The sequence below is a fragment of the Tursiops truncatus genome, chromosome 4 (assembly GCF_011762595.2).
Source record: "Tursiops truncatus isolate mTurTru1 chromosome 4, mTurTru1.mat.Y, whole genome shotgun sequence".
NCBI classification, from domain to species: Eukaryota; Metazoa; Chordata; class Mammalia; order Artiodactyla; family Delphinidae; genus Tursiops; species Tursiops truncatus.
Window position 1 is genome coordinate 40,865,349 of NC_047037.1, and position 15,140 is coordinate 40,880,488.

Sequence of the window (15,140 nt, forward strand, 5' to 3'; positions counted from 1 at the left end):
TAATCCCAACCTCTTAATTTATCCCTTTCTCCCACATTTCCCCTTTGGTAACCATAAATTTGTTTTCTATGTCTGTGAGTCTGTTTCTGTTTTGTAAATAAGTTCATTTGTATCATTTTTGGGGATTCTACATATAACTGATGTCATATGATATTTGTTTTTCTCTATCTGACTTCACTTAGTATGATCATCTCTAGGTCCATCCATGTTGCTGCAAATGGCATTATTTCATTCTTTATTATGGCTGAGTAATATTCCACTGTATATGTGTACCACATCTTCTTTATCCATTCATCTGTTGATGGACATTTAGGTTGCTTCCATGTCTTGGCTATTGTAAACAGCACTGTGATGAACATTGGGGAAAGAGGCACTTTTCAGATAAAAATTAAAGTAACACTTGTTTTCCAGAATGGGTTGACCTATTAGTTGTGAATTAACATCAACAAACTGTTGTAAGCCACCCTCATCTCCTATTGCCTGGACTGCAGCAGCTCCCATGTGCTTTTACTGCTTATTGTTTTGATCCACCTGCAACCATCCTCTACACAGAAGCCAGGGTCTCGCTCATGCTTTAATTTTCAGTGACTTCTTAGAGCTTGTAGAAGAAACCCCAAATCCTAATGATGGTCTACAGCACCCTACAAAGTGCATCCTGGGTGACCATGACAGTAATCTCTCTTCCTCACTCCATATGGTCAGGCCTCCAGTACCAAGGGCACACCTGGTTCCTGCTGCTTGGAAAGTTCTTCTCCTTGCTCTTCCTGAGACTGGCTGCTCTGATTCATCAATGCTCCTTCCTCAGGCCTTCCTAACTTAAGTATCACTTCCTTAGATACACTTTCTCTAGCCACTTGTCTGAAACGATCTTTCCTTGTCACTCTTTATCAAATACCCCTATTTATTTCTTCCATAGCACTATTACAGTCTGAAATATTGGATTTTCTTTTTACCATCAGATATTTATTACTCTCATTGGAATGTAAGTTCTATGAGAGCAGATATTTTGTTCTATGACTCCTGCATATAATGTGTCTACACAAAATAGGTGTTTAATAAACATTTGTTGACTGAAAGAATGAATGAATGTGAAACATGGGTATGAGAAGGAACACAGCATGGAATATTGTTCATAATGAAGTGTTGTGAGAAATTAAAAGTAACTGTTCACATAGGAAAGGAATGCTATATACATAAACGTCCATCTTATAATCTTATATAATGATACAAGTGTCAGAAGGGAAGAATTCTCTACAAAAGGTCGAAAAAGGCCATCACTGTTACAGCCCAACAACATATCCATACCTATCTGTGTGCCTAAAATTATTTCAAAAGTCTTTATAATTATACTGGAGTCAGCATTCAAGAATGCAACTGGGATGCATCACTGGTGTGGATGATGTATTTGCAGGCTCAGAACATTGTGGGAGGATCTTTTGACAAAATTTTTTGGGATATAATTGGATCCAGCTAATTTCTAAGAGATTAAGATGTTGTGGATGGATGAGGAGTGACTGGGTTAAGAAAAAAGAGAATGTAGGATTGGATATAAGACAGGCTAAGGCAGGCAGGCTGGGAGTTTATAATAAGAGAAGTGGAAGTAAAAGTAAAGGGAGAAGAAGAAGACTATAGTAGGATTTAGTCTGGGACCCCTGTAGCTGTGTAAGGCAGAAAGGGATTTGATACAGGTAATTAGGTGTTCATGCAGTCATTGAAGGGGAAGGAGCACAGGGCAGGAAGGGCTGCCACTAGCTGTCAGGTTTGTCACCTGCCTTCAGAGAATTAAGACTTTGCTAGTGATGGTCACAGCCAGCTACACAACCAGGGCAAGAAATCATGTTGTTGTACCAGAGAACACTGCAAAACTTCGATTCTGCCAAAGTCCATACGTTCACTAGCTGCTGCCGGCAGAAGTATAATGGCTTCTGCTTCCTTTCTGTCTTCCACATCCCATGCAACTTTTTCTCACTGGCAGAAACTAAACTGGAGCCCTGATGGCAAGAGATTCTGGGACAAGTAGTTCTCAGGCTTTGAGTTCCTGAGATAAAGGAGAGAGCATATAAAGGGATGGAAATGGGGCCAAATGCCAATCTGGTACAATATGAGAATAGGAAATACTTGTCACTGCTTTAAAATACTATTTCTGGCTAATTTCATTAGCTCTAATCCTCACTAAAAATAATAGCCAACAGTAACAACCAGGTGCACTGTGTTAAGAGCTTTACATGCATTACATCATTAAGTTTCACAACCGTAAAATATGTCTCTACTATTATTATCTCTATTTAAAAAATAAGGAACTAGGGCTTCCCTGGTGGCGCAGTGGTTGAGAGTCTGCCTGCCGATGCAGGGGACACGGGTTCGTGCCCCGGTCCGGGAAGATCCCACATGCCATGGAGCAGCTGGGCCCGTGAGCCATGGCCGCTGAGCCTGCGCATCCGGAGCCTGTGCTCCGCAACGGGAGAGGCCACAACGGTGAGAGGCTGCATACTGCAAAAAAAAAAAAAAAAAAAAAAAAAGGAACTAAGACTTTGAGAGGTATAATATCTTGCTCCCAGTCAAACAACTCGTAAATAGAAGATCTGAATCTTGTACTCAGGACTCACTGTCTACAAAGCCAATGGCTTTTAGTCCTTTTACTGTATTACTTACTAGTCAGTTATTAAATTTATTTATAATCCATGGCCTTAGCCTCAACATAAAATTTTCCAGTCGTCTTACAAATATACATTATTAAGTTGGTGTAAATACCTCACTTATTTTGGGGAAAAAAACTAATTAATCTTTAAAGAACATCCTCCCAAGCATGGGCACTAACTTAATGAGAGAGAAGAAAGTACACCATTAGAAGGAATGTAATGTCTCCTGTATTTAGAATGCAATTTTATGGTATGAACTCATTTTCATATATTGATAAAATGTCTACTGTTATAAAACCACGTCATAGAATTTAAGGTTAGACAGGGCATTCAAGGTTGAAGAGTCTTCAAGATTCTTTATAGTAGCATCTCAACAAAACATGGCCCAGCTTCTGCTTAAGAACTTTCAATGGGGGCAATGTCCAAGACTATGGGGGCTGATTGACAAGGGGGAGGAGTACATAGGATACCTGCTGCTGGGAAAGGGAAAGATGGTGCTGCCTGGAGGCTGCTTAGTCATTTTTGTCTCAATGGTAGCAAATATAGTGTTAGGCTAGAGGCTGGAACTATTGGTAATATCTTTTGCTGCCTAAACTTTCCCAAACTCACTCCATGGCTTACAAATTATGGTTTGAGTGTCGGCGGTGGATTCAAGATGGCCAAAGATTACTTGTCTCTTCTTCCATTAAGAGATGGGGTCTATGGCCCTTCCCTTAGAGTCTGGCTGGCCTCTGTGACTTCTGTAACTAATAGAATTCAATAAAAGTGTTGCTGTGCCACTTCTCAGGTACAGCCTAAGTAGACTGGTAGCTTCCATGTTCTTAGAACACTCTCTTTGGGAACTCTGAGGTCTGATTGAAGAAATTTGACAGTCCTGAGACTAACGTGCTAGGGAGATGCTTGTGATTGATGAGCTCAGCTTTTTTTCCCCCATTTTTATCAAGGCATTGGATTTGTAGTGAAGTCTCTCCAGACTAGCCCATGCACCAGCTGAATACTGCTGAGTGACCTTAGTTGATGCCTCCTGGAACAGAAGAATCAACCTGAATAATCTAGACCCAAATTCCTGACCCATGACATTATGAGCTATGGTAAAATGGTTATTTTAAGTCAGTGAGTTTGAGGTACTTTGTTACACAGCAATAGATGACTGGAACATGTCTGTGGGATCAGTGAGGGTCATCTGATCTAGATTGGCCTCAACTGGTCTCACCTGGGCTCACTCACATCTGTGGATCAGTTGTGGACTTTCATCTAGATTGAGTTGGGCTGGGGCAGCTTACCTGGGGAAGCTCTGCTCCATGTGTCTCTCATCCTCCTTCTGTGACAAGCAAGGTTGGCCATGCATATCCATCTCATGGCAGTGGCCAAAGTGCAAGAGCAAGTGGAAGCACATAAGGCCTCTTGAGACTTAGGCTTGGAAATGGTATCCTGTCACTTCCACCTCATTCTACTGACCAAAGTCACATGGCTGAACTCAAAGTCAAGGGGCTGGAGGATAGACATCATTTCTTTTGTGGGAGACAGTGCAAAACTCATACATCAAAGAGTGTGAGTACAGGGAAGGGTGGAAAATTGGAGACAATAATGCAATCTACTACATTTACTTCATTTCATTTTAGCAAACATTTATGAGATACATATTATGCTAGACACTGGGAACACAGAAACAAAAGAGACCTAACTTTCTGCTCTTGAAATGCCTACAGTCCAGGCGAACTTCAGGAGGAGTAAAAGGGCTTTTACCGTATTTAGGTTTATTGGGGACCTCAATCTCCTTTTAGATCTTTACTTCTAACCCCTCTGTTAAGATTTATACCTGTGTTAAACTTCAGAGTTAGCATTTGAGTCATGTCTTATTGTTTTAGTGACTTAAAATTTGGTCAAAAGCCCTTACTTGCTTGTCTCATTGTGGAGGTTTTGTTTGGCTAAGTTTTTGTGTTTCTACACAAACATGAAAAAATCCAAATGAAAAGAAATAATATATATGCACCATCAATCGGGTTGCTATCAACTCTTGCTCTACTGTTTTAATTAATTAATTAATTAATTTATTTATGGCTGTGTTGGGTCTTCGTTTCTGTGCGAGGGCTTTCTCCAGCTGTGGCAAGCAGGGGCCACTCTTCATCGCGGCGCACGGGCCTCTCACTACCGCGGCCTCTCTTGTTGCGGAGCACAGGCTCCGGACGCACAGGCTCAGTAATTGTGGCTCACGGGCCCAGTTGCTCCGCGGCATGTGGGATCTTCCCAGACCAGGGCTTGAACCCGTGTCCCTTGCATTGGCAGGCGGATTCCCAACCACTGAGCCACTGGGGAAGCCCTCTACTGTTTTAAAAAGGGCTTCATCTCCAAGTTCTTGGGGAGCTTCATCATAGTCTTCAGGTACTGACTACATTATCCTTTAATATCTGTATTTAAATTGGGAAGCAGGAAGCTACAATGCAAGGAAGACATTTATGAGGACAAGTCACACCCTCCAATAGGACACTGAGCACCTTCATAATATTGGTTGGTTCTGCTCATTCCTTTCTGTGGTCCTTTAGCCTCTTGTCAGATGGGCTGTGTTCCCCTCTGTAACTTTGCCCCACACTAATATGTTCCACGGTCAGAGCCAGACTTCTTGTCTTTCCTCTTCCTCATGTCTCCCATTAGGTTCCCGTTTCTTGTCCCACTTTCTTCCACTGAAGGGCCTCAAGCTGAGCTCCTTGAAGGGCCTAACTCAGTTTGTTCTGCAGCATCTCTGATCACTCATTAATCCCCAGGCAGCACAGCACAGTGGGGAGCACATGGGCTGACTTTGGAGTCAAATGGATTTAGGTTTTAATTCCAGCTTCACTGCTTACTAATACTGTGATCTGGGGCAGGCTACTTAACCTCTCCGTGCCTCAGTTTTATAATCCATTATGTGGGCGTAGTAAATCTTACCTTGCATGGTTCATGTGTGAGGTAATTGTAATAATAATTACAAAGTGCTTAGAAAATGTCTGTCATGATCTCAGTGTTAGTTCCTTTCCCTTCTCCATCCCAATAGCTATCTCTTATTTGCCACCTCATGACTGGTTTACCAAGGGGCTATCACACCATGTTTTCGGGATCAAAACTACTTTGTGTGCCTAGAAGAATAATACAGATATGTTTTAGTAAGGAATAAAAACCCTGTTTTTTCCCCATATAACCTCATTTTGTTTAAGAGAACATAAACAATGCCTTAGAGCATTAACACTCAGCATTTTGTAAGCTCAAATTATTTTTATAGCAAAGTGGTAAGAAAATTAAAAGTTACCAATATTTCAATTTGCATATTTTGCACTTTGGATATTTGCCATATTTGAATGTTTACTGCAGACAAGATCCTTAGGGATAGGGCTCGATTTATTTGTCTTTATATTGTATGACCCAGCACAGGACCTGACACTTCTTCGATGCTTAAGTAAATGTTTGTTGAACAAATGAATGTTTCATTGAATGCAATTGTATGAACTAATGAAAGTTGAATTATTTTATATCTAAACTGCATATTTGTGTTGTCTGGTTTTGGCTGGGGCTGGATTTAGCTTACCGATGCACAGTAACCTTGTTTATGTGCCCAGTGTTGCAGAGATGGGGGGAGTGGGGCTGTGGGATCTGTATTTGGAGAGATGCATTATTATCATCTGCCCTTCACACTTTGCTCTTTGCTTTTGTTGTTTCTCATCTTTCCTACTAGATTGTCAACTCCCAGAGGGCACAGGCCATGGCTTATTCTGTATTACTGTATGTTACCACATATAATTTCTCAGTGCTTGTAATACTGTCAGTACTCAGTTAATATTGGTTGAATGGATGAATATGGTAGCAAAGACAGCTTGAAAGAAGATTAGCACTTTTGGATCTTTATAGTGTTTTGGAAATGCAGCATCCTTCATCCCTTCTCATCTGCTTTGATTTATATCTGTCTCCTCCGTAGCTGTTTCATTGATCCTACACTTGGATTTATTATTCTTTAATCTCACCCTTATAAATGTCACATGATTTGTGGGAAAGTGTTGAGGCTATTTATTTTATAATTTTTTTCCTTCTTAATTATTTATTTTTTGACATCTTTATTGGAGTATAATTGCTTTACATTGTTGTGTTAGTTGCTGCTGTGTAACAAAATGAATCAGCTATATATATACATATATCCCCATATCCCGCCCCCCCACATCTTGCATCTCCCTCCCACCCTCCCTATCCCACCCGTCTATGTGGTCACAAAACACTGAGCTGATCTCCCTGTGCTATGCAGCAGCTTCCCACTAGCTATCTATTTTATATTTGGTAGTGTATATATGTCCATGCCACTCTCTCACTTCGTCCCAGCTTACCCTTCCCATTTCCCTTGTCCTCAAGTCCATTCTCTACATCTGTGTCTTTATTCCTGTCCTGCCCCTAGGTTCTTCAGAACCACTTTTTTTTTAGATTCCATATATATGTGTTATCATACAGTATTTGTTTTTCTCTTTCTCACTTACTTCACTCTGTATGACAGACTCTAGGTCCATCCACCTAACTACAAATTGCTCAATTTCATTTCTTTTTATGACTGAGTAATATTCCATTGTATATATGTGCCACATCTTCTTTATCCATTCTTCTGTTGATGGACACTCAGGTTGCTTCCATGTCGTGGCTATTGTAAATAGAGCTGCAATGAACATTGTGGTACATGACTCTTTTTGAATTATGATTTTCTCAGGGTATATGCCAAATAGTGGGATTGCTGGGTCATATGGTAGTTCTATTTTTGTTTTTTTAAGGAACCTCCGTACTGTTCTCCATAGTGGCTGTATCAATTTACATTCCCACCAACAGTGCAAAGGGATTCCCTTTTCTCTGCACCCTCTACAGCATTTATTGCTTATAGATTTTTTGATGATGACTATTCTGACTGGTGTGAGGTGATATCTCATTGTAGTTTTGATCTGCATTTCTCTAATGATTAATGATGTTGAGCATCCTCTCATGTGTTTGTTGGCATTCTGTATATCTTCTTTGGAGAAATGTCTATTTAGGTCTTCTGCCCATTTTTGGATTGGGTTGTTTGTTTTTTTGATATTGAGCTGCATGAGCTGCTTGTATATTTTGGAGATTAATCCTTTGTTAGTTGCTTTGTTTGCGCATATTTTCTCCCATTTTGAGGGTTGTCTTTTTGTCTTGTTTATGGTTTCCTTTGCTGTACAAAAGCTTTTAAGTTTCATTAGGTCCCATTTGTTTATTTTTGCTTTTATTTCCGTTTATCTAGGAGGTGGGTCAGAAAGGATCTTACTGTGATATATGTCATAGAGTGTTCTGCCTATGTTTTCCTCTAAGAGTTTTAGAGTGTCTGGCCTTACATTTAGGTCTTTAATCCATTTTGAGTTTATTTTTGTGTATGGTGTTAGGGAGTGTTCTTATTTCATTCTTTTACATGTAGCTATCCAGTTTTCCCAACACCACTTATTGAAGAGGCTGTCTTTTCTCCATCGTATACTCTAGCCTCCTTTATCAAAGATAAGGTGACCATATGAGCATGGGTTTATCTCTGGGCTTCCTATCCTGTTCCATTGATCTATATTTCTGTTTTTGCACCAATACCATACTGTCTTGATTGCTGTAGCTTTGTAGTATAGTCTGAAGTCAGGGAGCCTGATTCCTCCAGCTCTGTTTTTCGTTCTCAACATTGCTTTGGCTATTTGGAGTCTTTTGTGTTTCCATACAAATTGTGAAATTTTTTGTTCCTGTTCTATGAAAAATGCCATTGGTAGTTTGATAGGGATTGCATTGAATCTGTAGATTGCTTTGGGTAGAATAGCCATTTTCACAATGTTGATCCTTCCAATCCAAGAACATGGTATGTCTCTCCATCTGTTTGTATCATCTTTAATTTCTTTCAGAAGTGTCTTATAGTTTTCTGCATACAGGTCTTTTGTCTCCTTAGGTAGGTTTATTCCTAGATATTTTATTCTTCTTGTTGCAATGGTAAATGGGAGTGTTTTCTTGATTTCACTTTCAGTTTTTTCATCATTAGTGTATAGGAATGCGAGAGATTTCTGTGCATTAATTTTGTATCCTGCTACTTTACCAAATTCATTGATTAGCTCTAGTAGTTTTCTGGTAGCATCTTTAGGATTCTCTATGTATAGTATCATGTCATCTGCAAACAGTGACAGCTTTACTTCTTCTTTTCCAATTTGGATTCCTTTTATTTCCTTTTCTTCTCTGATTTCTGTGGCTAAAACTTCCAAAACTATGTTGAATAATAGTGGTGAGAGTGGCCTTGTCTAGTTCCTGACCTTAGTGGAAATGGTTTCAGTTTTTCACCATTGAGAATGATGTTGACTTTGGGTTTGTCATATATGGCCTTTATTATGTTGAAGCAAGTTCCATCTATGCCTACATTCAGGAGAGTTTTTATCATAAATGGGTGTTGAATTTTGTCAAAAGCTTTTTCTACATCTATTGAGATGATCATATGGTTTTTCTCCTTCAGTTTGTTAGTATAGTTTATCACATTGATTGATTTGCCTATACTGAAGAATCCTTGAATTCCTGGGGTAAACCCCAGTTGATCATGGTGTATGATCCTTCTCATGTGCTTCAGGATTCTGTTTTCTAGTATTTTGGCAAGGATTTTTGCATCTATGTTCAACTGTGATATTGGCCTGTAGTTTTCTTTTTTTGAAACATCTTTGTCTGGTTTTGGTATCAGGGTGATGGTGGCCTCATAGAATGAGTTTGGGAGTGTTCCACCCTCTGCTATATTTTGGAAGAGTTTGAGAAGGATAGGTTTTAGCTCTTGTCTAAATGTTTGCCAGAATTCATCTGTGAAGCCATGTGGTCCTGGGCTTTTGTTTGTTCAAAGATTTTTAATAACAGTTGAAATTTTAGTGCTTGTGATTAGTCTGTTTATATTTTCTATTTCTTCCTGGTTCAGTCTCAGAAGGTTGTGTTTTTTAAGAATTTGTCCATTTCTTCCAGGTTGTCCATTTTATTGGCATATAGTTGCTTGTAGTAATCTCTCATGATCCTTTGTATTTCTTCAGTGTCAGTTGTTACTTCTCCTTTTTCATTTCTAATCCTGTTGATATGAGTCTTCTCCCTGTTTTTCTTGATGAGTCTGGCTAATGGTTTATCAAATTTGTTTATCTTCTCAAAGAACCAGATTTTAGTTTTATTGATCTTGGCTATCATTTCCTTCATTTCTTTTTTATTTATTTCTGATCTGATCTTTATGATTTCTTTCCTTCTGCTAACTTTGGGGTTTTTTTGTTCTTCTTTCTGTAATTGTTAGGTGTAAGGTTAGGTTGTTTATTTGAGATGTTTCTTGTTTCTTCAGGTAGGATTGTATTGCTGTAAACTTCCCTCTTAGAACTGCTTTTGCTGCATCGCATAGGTTTTGGGTCGTTGTGTTTTCACTGTCATTTGTTTCTTGGTATTTTTTGATTTCCTCTTTGATTTCTTCAGTGATCTCTTGGTTTTTTAGTAGTGTATTTTTTAGGCTCCATGTGTTTGTATGTTTTACAGTTTTTTTCCTGTAATTGATAACTAGTCTCATAGTGTTGTGGTCAGAAAAGATACTTGATATGATTTCAACTTTCTTAAATTTACTAAGGCTTGGTTTGTGACCCAAGATGTGGTCTATCCTGGAGAATGTTCCATGAACACTTGAGAAGAAAGTGTATTCTGTTGTTTTTGGATGGAATGTCTTATAAATATCAATTAAGTCCATCTTGTTTAATGTATCATTTAAAGCTTTTGTTTCCTTATTTATTTGCATTTTGGCTTTTCTGTCCATTGGTGAAAGTAGGTGTTAAAGTCCCCTACTATTACTGTGTTACTGTCGATTTCCCCTTTTGTGGCTGTTAGCATTTGCCTTATGTATTGAGGTGCTCCTATGTTGGGTGCGTAAATATGTACAATTTTTATATCTTCTTGGATTGATCCCTTGATCATTGTGTAGTGTCCTTCTTTGTCTCTTCTAATAGTCTTTATTTTAAAGTCTATTTTGTCTGATATGAGTATTGCTACTCCAGCTTTCTTTTGATTTCCATTTTCCTGGAATATCTTTTTCCATCCCCTCACTTTCAGTCTGTATGTGTCTGAAGTGGGTCTGAAATGGGTCTCTTGTAGACACCATTTATATAGATGTTGTTTTTGTATCCATTCAGCCAGTCTCTGTTTTTTGGTTGGAGCATTTAATCCATTTACATTTAAGGTAATTATCGATATGTATGTTCCTATTACCATTTTCTTAATTTTTTTGTGTTTGTTATTGTAGGTCTTTTCCTTCTCTTGTGTTTTCTGCCTACAGAAGTTCCTTTAGCATTTGTTGTTAAGCTGGTTTCATGGTGATGAATTTTCTTAACTTTTGTTTGTTTGTAAAGGTTTTAATTTCTTTGTCGAATCGGAATGAGATCCTTGTTGTGTAGCGTAATCTTTGTTGTAGGTTTTTCCCTTTCATCACTGTAAGTATATCCTGCCACTCACTTCTGGCTTACAGAGTTTCCGCTGAAAGATCAGCTGTTAACTTTTTGGGGATTCCTTTGTATGTTATTTGTTGCTTTTCCCTTGCTGCTTTTAATATTTTTTATTTGTATTTAATTTTTGATAGTTTGATTAATATGTGCCTTGGTGTGTTTCTCCTTGGATTTATCCTGTGTGGGACTCTCTGCACTTCCTGGACTTGATTTACTATTTCCTTTCCCGTATTAGGGAAGTTTTCAACTATAATTTCTTCAAATATTTTCTCAGTCCCTTTCTTTTCCTTTTCTTCCTCTGGGACCCCTATAATTCGAATGTTGGTGAGTTTAATGTTGCCCCAGAGGTCTCTGAGACTGTCCTCAATTCTTTTCATTATTTTTTCTGCTCTGTGGTAGTTATTTCCACTATGTTATTTTCCAGGTCACTTATCTGTTCTTCTGCCTCAGTTATTCTGCTATTGATTTCTTCTGGAGAATTTTTAATTTCATTTATTTTGTTGCTCATAATTGTTTGTTTGCTCTTTAGTTCTTCTAGGTCCTTGTTAAACGTTTCCTGTATTTTCTCCATTCTATTTCTAAGATTTTGGATCATCTTTACTATCATTACTCTGAATTCTTTTTCAGGTAGACTGCATATTTCCGCATCATTTTTTTTGGTCTAGTGGGTTTTTACCTTGCTCCGTTATCTGTTGTGTATTTCTCTGTCTTCTCATTTTGCTTAAGTTACTGCATTTGGGGCCTCCTTTTCGTAGGCTGCAGGTTCATAGTTCCCATTGTTTTTCGTGTCTGCCCCAGTGGGTAAGGTTGGTTCAGTGATTTGTGTAGGCTTCCTGGTGGAGGGGACTAATGCCTGTGTTCTTGTGGATGAGGCTGGAATTTTCTGGTGGGCAGGACTGCATCCAGTTGTGTGTTTTGGGGTGTCTGTGAACTTAGTATGATTTTAGGCAGCCTCTGTGCTAATAGGTGGGGTTGTGTTCCTGTGTTGCTAGTTGTTTGGCATGGGGTTTCCAGCACTTGAGCTTGCTGATCATTGAGTGGAACTGGGTGTTAGTGTTGAGATGGAGATCTCTGGGAGAGCTCTTACCAATTGATATTATGTGAGGCCAGGAGGTCTCTGGTGGAAAAGTGTCCTGAACTCGGCTCTCCCACCTCAGAGGCACAGGCTTGGCACCCGGCCAGAGCACCAAGACCCTGTCAGCCCCACGGCCAGATACGTGGGCATTTTCTTGCCTTTTGGGAAGTCTGAGGGCTTCTGCCAGCATTCAGTAGGTGTTCTGTAGGAGTTGTTCCACATGTAGATGTATTTTTGATGTATTTGTGGGGAGGAAGTTGATCTCCACATCTTACTTCCCTGCCATCTTGAAGGTCCTATGGTTGAGGCTTTGATATTATTCAGACGTGGATTTAAGTTCTGACTTAATAACTTGTGGGTTGTGTGATCTTGAACAAGGTATGTAACCACCTGGTGCCTCTTTCCTCATCTGTGAAGGTGAGTGAGAGTGTTGTCTACCTGGCAGAGCTGTTTTGAGAACAGATTGGATTGATGAATATAAGGCACCTACTCTTTGTAGGGATTCTATAAATAGTAGGTGTTGTTACTATCCTTATTTCCATTCTCTTTTCTCTCTTACTGTTTATCTTAAACACTCCTTCCTTTTCCAATCAGAAATCATGCATTTCTAACCCTGGCTACCTGTTAGCAGCCACTGGACTACTGGGAGTGTCTGGGGAATGGAATATTATGAACTCTCAAAATTTCATTTCATCAGGAACCTTATATCCCTTTGAACAGTGATAAAAGCCTTAATAAGAATAACCACTATTTGGCCCATTAAAATAATACAAAGATAAATGTGAGTTTGCAGAAAAACCCTTAAATTATAAAGCAAAGAATTGGAGAGTTAAATGGCATGTGAAGAATCTGAAGACATAACACATATTTAAATTTATGATTTTTTATTCTCTCTATTTATTACAACAGGTTCTAAAAGATTGTTCTCATAACAAGACCATTATCCTGAGTAGATTTAAGGACTCTTTTACCAGTATTTTTTCTTGAAATAATTGAGTTTGCTGAAATAAACAATTCAGCTCAATATTTTTCATCTCCCTCTAATACAGATGTATTTGATTCCTATAAATCTGGGTGAAGTCAGTCATGATTTTATTCATATTTGTTTTCCACAGGGTATATGAGCTATTAAGTCATGTTGCATTTATTATAGATCATGTTTGCTTTTTGGCAAGATAATTTTAACGATTGAGAACAGTATTTTAGTACGTGTAACACTGGGAAAACAACCAGAAAGGAGAATTGAAGCAAAATGTTCCTTACAACAAATACTTTAAGTAAATAAAATATTCCATTGTGAATCAAGCATACATTTACATATGAAATGTATAAAAATCATTTAGTATTATGCATACTGTTCATTCTTATGGTTCATATATGTATATATATTCCTCTCATATAAGAATATATCTATATCACTTTGTCTTTTTGTTTGTAATATATGTATATATTCCCATTATATCTTTCTTCCAGCCTCAAATATGTGGATATTTTCTTGGTTTTGTGCCATTTTGATTATCTTGGCTGTTGCTGGTGTGGACACAATAGTAAAGACCACACCATATACCAAATTCACGAAGAAGTCTGAGGGAAAAGAGATGCCAAAGGGTCCAAAGCCATCCAGTGGCCAACCTCCAGAAGAAGAAGAAACTCCCTTCACAGAAGCAGCTGAAATGGCAGAACCAACCCCTGACCCCTCAGCTTTCAATTCTGTCTTTGGTGCTGCCACCCTCTTCCCCTCTGAAAACCTCACTCTTGACACGGCTGATTTCTTCTTGAATTGCTGTGATTGTTGTTCATCTGGACCAGGGCAAAAAGGAGAACCTGGAGAGACTGGAAAACCAGGTATTTGAAAATATACAAGGCCCTATATTTCTCACTTGTACATCCTGAGTTGAGAGGTGGTGGTTTGGTGGTGGAATTGCCCCAAGGGTTTCTACATTGTCATGCGAATGGGACAAGCCTAGGTGTAACACTGTGACAAATGCAATGGGTTCTGTTGCCCAGTGGGGTAGCCAGAGTCCCATGTATGGCTATTAATATTAAAATTAAATGAGATTAAAAATTCAATTCCTCAGTCACACGGGTCCCATTTGAAGTGCTCAGTAGCCACATGTGGCCAGTGGGCAGCACAGATATAGAGCATTTCCATAATTGCAGAAAGTTCTACTGGATGGTGCTGGTTAGAGCAGAGACTGGCCTACCAACCCTAGCACTGGTGTGTAGTCCTTCCAGTTACACAATCTTTTCATTAATGGCTGATGTAAATAGGGTAAGTGAAAATTCTGTGGTCTGGTAAGAATGTATACTGACTGATGGGGTTTTGGAGTTCTACTTGTAGTTAGGATTAGAAATGGAATGCCTGTGAGGTGGAGAATAAAGGCAGGATTCAGTTCACTTCTCATTGAAATTCTGAGGCAACACAGTCTCCTTGCCCAGCAGTTTTCTCCATTGAACGTCACGGTTAAATATTTCAAAATTTCAGATGTCTTTCATGTATACAGTATGAATATACTCTCACTTTTATTGTAATACAGTTCAGCTTTCACATGTCCTACAGCAGAGAATTCAAGGAAAAAGTGAGATCAGAATGTCAATTTCAAATCCACTTTTCCCTGAAAGAATTACATATAAATATTTGTTGTGTCTTGCCTGAAGAATTTAAAGTTATAAAATCAGGAATTCTGCATCCTCATTAAGCTTTTCATTTATTTCATCCCATTTCAGGAAGCTTTTGGGAAATGTGATCAGTGTTTATGTGGAGGTGGTATTGAATGGGAAAGAAGCTGGGCAGGGGTCTGGGGAACCAAGATTTCAGGCTTGCCAAAACATTACTGGAGATCTAATTAGACTGAGAAAATTATATTTACCAGGATTTCTCTTAGTATCATGTCTGGCAAGCTGCTAGTGGGGAGCGGGAGGGGGTCATGTAAACACAGCTGGTTGCTA

The 15,140-nt window shown here is 38.9% G+C and overlaps 1 protein-coding gene across 2 annotated transcripts in view; it reads left to right on the forward strand.

Moving 5' to 3' along the window:
- OTOL1 (otolin 1) overlaps positions 1 to 15,140 on the forward strand; it is a 71,153-nt gene that overhangs the window by 41,885 nt on the left and 14,128 nt on the right. For both annotated transcript variants that reach the window (XM_019946325.3, XM_004319867.4), the window contains one exon: positions 13,665 to 14,036. In XM_019946325.3, coding sequence (XP_019801884.1) covers positions 13,665 to 14,036 — 372 coding nt within the window. The remainder of the gene's footprint in view (positions 1 to 13,664; positions 14,037 to 15,140) is intronic.